Source organism: Glossina fuscipes, unplaced genomic scaffold (genome assembly GCF_014805625.2).
Source record: "Glossina fuscipes isolate IAEA_lab_2018 unplaced genomic scaffold, Yale_Gfus_2 111, whole genome shotgun sequence".
Lineage (NCBI taxonomy): Eukaryota > Metazoa > Arthropoda > Insecta > Diptera > Glossinidae > Glossina > Glossina fuscipes.
In genome coordinates this window covers 2,947,101-2,950,980 of record NW_023998454.1, presented here as the reverse complement: position 1 = coordinate 2,950,980, position 3,880 = coordinate 2,947,101, and the positions used below count along the sequence as shown (strand labels likewise).

At 34.7% G+C, this 3,880-nt stretch overlaps 1 protein-coding gene across 1 annotated transcript; it reads right to left on the bottom strand.

Moving 5' to 3' along the window:
- Positions 1–1,367: 1,367 nt before the first annotated feature.
- On the bottom strand, positions 1,368–3,598 carry LOC119639005 (dynein regulatory complex subunit 5). Its single transcript, XM_038036183.1, has 7 exons — positions 3,403–3,598; positions 2,923–3,342; positions 2,682–2,859; positions 2,409–2,605; positions 2,081–2,331; positions 1,521–1,686; positions 1,368–1,451 (listed from the first exon to the last, which is right to left on the bottom strand). The coding sequence occupies exons 1-6, from the start codon at positions 3,596–3,598 to the stop codon at positions 1,561–1,563; spliced, it is 1,368 nt and encodes a 455-aa protein (XP_037892111.1). The 3' UTR covers positions 1,368–1,451; positions 1,521–1,560.
- Between the last annotated feature and the right edge of the window lie 282 nt (positions 3,599–3,880).

Genomic DNA, 3,880 nt, shown 5'->3' with positions numbered 1-3,880 from the left:
TATGGAGAAGTAAAAAACAAAAAAAACAAAAATTAAATAATAATTCATGTATAAATAATAAATAAGAAAAGAAGAAAAAGAGCATGTGCACAACTAGAGTAGAGATACACCCACAACCAATAAGGAAACAAGTTGCAAGTGAACCTCTACCCATGCAACAGCTTAACAATCGATAACAGCAAACAGCAGCAGTTAATTTTCGAATCGTAGAATGGTGATGAGTTTAAATGCGACATAGGCAGATCGCATATAGACTTCAAACATCCCAGTATTGAGATTAAATTATAGACAACATATAGGTTTCTGCAAATAACTTTAAACGGATTGAATAGCTCATAATTATATTTACGTTGACTGTGCTTAATGAAGATAATGTGTCTAGAGAAGCGATTTAGACATTAAAGCTTAACTCACCAAGTAATGCGGGCGAATCGATATTTATTAATTTATTTAAGAAGGAAACACCGAGAATGAATCTACGTTCCTCAAATGATGGTAAGGATAACACAAACAATCTATCTAACAATCAAACTCTTTTCGTAAGGAGGCAGAGAGACAAGCGAGTTCCAACACAAACCCCTAAGGCCAAGCAGCAAAAATTACTTTTACACAGATTCACTTAAATTTACGTGACACTTATAGGAAGAGCACTACACAACAGAGGCATATTCAAGTATTGGTCTAACTAAGCATATGTGCAGCCTTTTTGTAATTTAAGGATCCTTAAGTTCTCTCAAACACCACTTAACGAAACCTAGTTTCACTCAAAGAGAGCGCAATGTGTAAACTAAACCATAATCTTTGGTTGGATATATATCGACGTGCTTTGATTTGAGGACGTTTGAGCCGGATTTTACATAGTATCTACACGAAGGACACCACACAACAGAGGCATATTCGAGTATTGGTTTAACTAAGCACATGTGTAACCTTTTTGAAGCTTAGCGCGGAGCTAGCTTTTCTTAAAGAACGAAAATTATTTTAAAAAAATTCTTTTTTAAATATATATTAGGTATTTTATTATTATTTTAATTGTTGTTGTTATTATAATAATAATCATTATTACTCGTTTTTACAAAGTTATACATTTTATTGATATTATGTTCCAGATGCTTTTAAGATATCCGCGGTGTATACGAACCTTCGCATTTTAATAAGTTTTGTCACAAAGTGCCTGTTTAATCGTAAGATTTTGTCCGCAATTGCGGAATAGAACGAGATTACGGTTAATATAAGAGTAGTGTCGACGGTGGGGCTGGCGACATAATTTTGTTTTTGCTTTTTTTTCTAATTCGTCTTTGAAAGTCATTATTTTCCATCGTGCCGTCCGTATTGTGCTCGCGCACTTCTCCAGATGTCGAATATGCCTCAGCACTTAACAAATATTTACAAGCTTTTTTATCCTCTTATGTTGTAACAGTATTCCTTACTTTGATTTGACGACAAAATATCTGTAACAAAAATTGTTTTTATTTAAGTTTTTCACGATTTTTAAGCTGTAAGAATTGGTTAATACGTACGATTTTAACTAAGAGAGTCCTCGCTGTAGATGGAACTAGGCTAATTTTGTCTCAAAAATTCCTTGAATTGATTGCGGTGTTCTTGCGTTAACCCAGTGTTATGTAAATCGATGTTCATTATTTTTCGATTAAAACCAATTACTTTCATTAAATGTTTGCCAAAGTCCTTAAAGAGAATTGAAGTCTAATTTAAATGAATTTAAAATTTAATTAATATCTAAGAGGTTGGAGGGGGAGGGCGGTATTAAAAGTTGGCTAGTCGTTCAAAGGGCACGCATCAGTGCAATATAAGCTGCGAAAATTTCTGTCTTTAAAAACAAAAATTGCGTTTTTGCGCACTATTCGTAAACTATAATAGAGAAAACGTTAAAAATTTTCATATGCATTGTAGATGTGAATCGGTAGCGCCTATAGAAAAATGCAAACACCTCGCCCGTGCCAATTCAATACTACAGATTGTCGAAATTTCATTCTTTTCGTTTCATTTTTTTTTTTTTAAGATTTCTTAAGAAAATGGGTAGAATCGAATAAAGTTTTCCTATCTGGTTTTCCGCATTTACCTTTCCCAAGACGTTGTTGGATACATCAATGCAGATAAGGCTTTTATTTGTAACAACTAATTGCATGAATGATTTTGTAATGCTGCCCGTTAATAAGCAGCCGGAAATATCGAGATTTTTTATAGGCAAACAGTCCAAGATAGAGAAAATAGTTGTTGCACCGTTACTTCCTATGGGGTTTAGGCGTAATATCAATTCCTCCAATGATAGATCTTTGATGACACCACTCAAAATGTAGGCTCCTTCAGCAGCTGCCAGTGAGAAATGAATTAAAATTATTTTTGCTTAGTTTTTACTCTAAGCAACATTAACAACCCGTTTAACTTACATAACTTATTGTTAGTTAAGTCGAGGCATTTCAAAGTACTAAAGGATTCGCTATGGCAAGCATCTAGAAACTGACGTATGCCTTCGTCACCTAAAGCGCAGTGCGGTAAAGCTAGAGTGTTAAGGTGATGACAACCCTTATCAAGACTGTGAGCGAAGAGGCGCAACTGATGCGGTTCCAGTTTTGTGTTGTGGAAACTTTGTGTTCATATATTAAACAGATGAACATGCAATGATTATTGTATGTTTCTTTTCCTTGTATAAAGATTTTTACCAGAAATACAGTAGCTCATGACAACGGCTCAGACCACGTGCTAATAGTAACGTATCACGTTGTGATAATACGTTGCAGCCTAAATAGAAATTCATGCCTATTGTCTTTGTACAATATGTCAGGCGTAATGTATGCAATTCCGGTAGATTGCTTAAAATGAAATCAAGTGGAATGTGATCTGTAATACTTATGTATAAATTATCACATATTCAACTACTTGTATAAGAAATTTTCACTTCACCATGCTGGCCGTCCATACTGGTTTGTAAATAGTTTATCTCCAGTTGATTTATATACGTCGCACAAATATCCAATGTCGCCTGAACGTTTTCCTGCTCGTAATCAGTTGTTGTTACATTTTCAATAAACTCTTCCAAATGCCTTTCCATGTAAATGTTAATCCAGGGCTTTCTTGTTGCTTTTTTTCCTTTTGTTTCATTTGTATTTGCTTGATGACGATGCTGATGATGATGGGGTTGCTCAGCGTTATTGTTGTATTTCTTGTAATAGAGTGTTTTCCAACGGTGTTGATAGATTTTACGCCAAAAGAACTCATCTTGAATGCGTGAGCTTAAAATCTTTAATGGAAGATTTACATCCAAGTTATTTACAATGTAATTACGATCCTCCTTTCGTGGCACTTCTTCAAGGATAGGGGTTTCTTTAAGTAAACATATATAATATATGTAATAGTCGAATATGGCTTGGGCTTTATCGTTACCATTCCAATTGTTAGCTATAGAATCCAACACCAAATGGCGTAAACTTTTCGGTTGATTTGTAAGGACTTGATATCCTCCAGCATCTTGCCACGACAATCCGTGAATTTGGGGTAGTTTACACTTTTTTAGGTCGACATATGCCTTTAGAACGTTCAAGTCCACCGTGCTCGGGAATTCAACATAACTGAAATCCATGCTCTTTACTATGTCGTTGATCAAACATTTGTCAAACATTTGAAGGGGTGCTCTTCCTCTGTTTTATAAACACAAACAGTGTGGTTGCTATGGACAGTATGAATTTACTTAAAAGCGTTCAAATGTTACCATATTTCTAAACCTATTAAAATAAGTAATCATTTTTAATAGCAAACAATCTTGTCTGCATTATTGACTTGCTTGAAAGCGAAAGACTTTCAGTAGATTTGACTTATCTTGTAAGACCCACACATTTCATAATGTATGTACCCTTGTACCGCC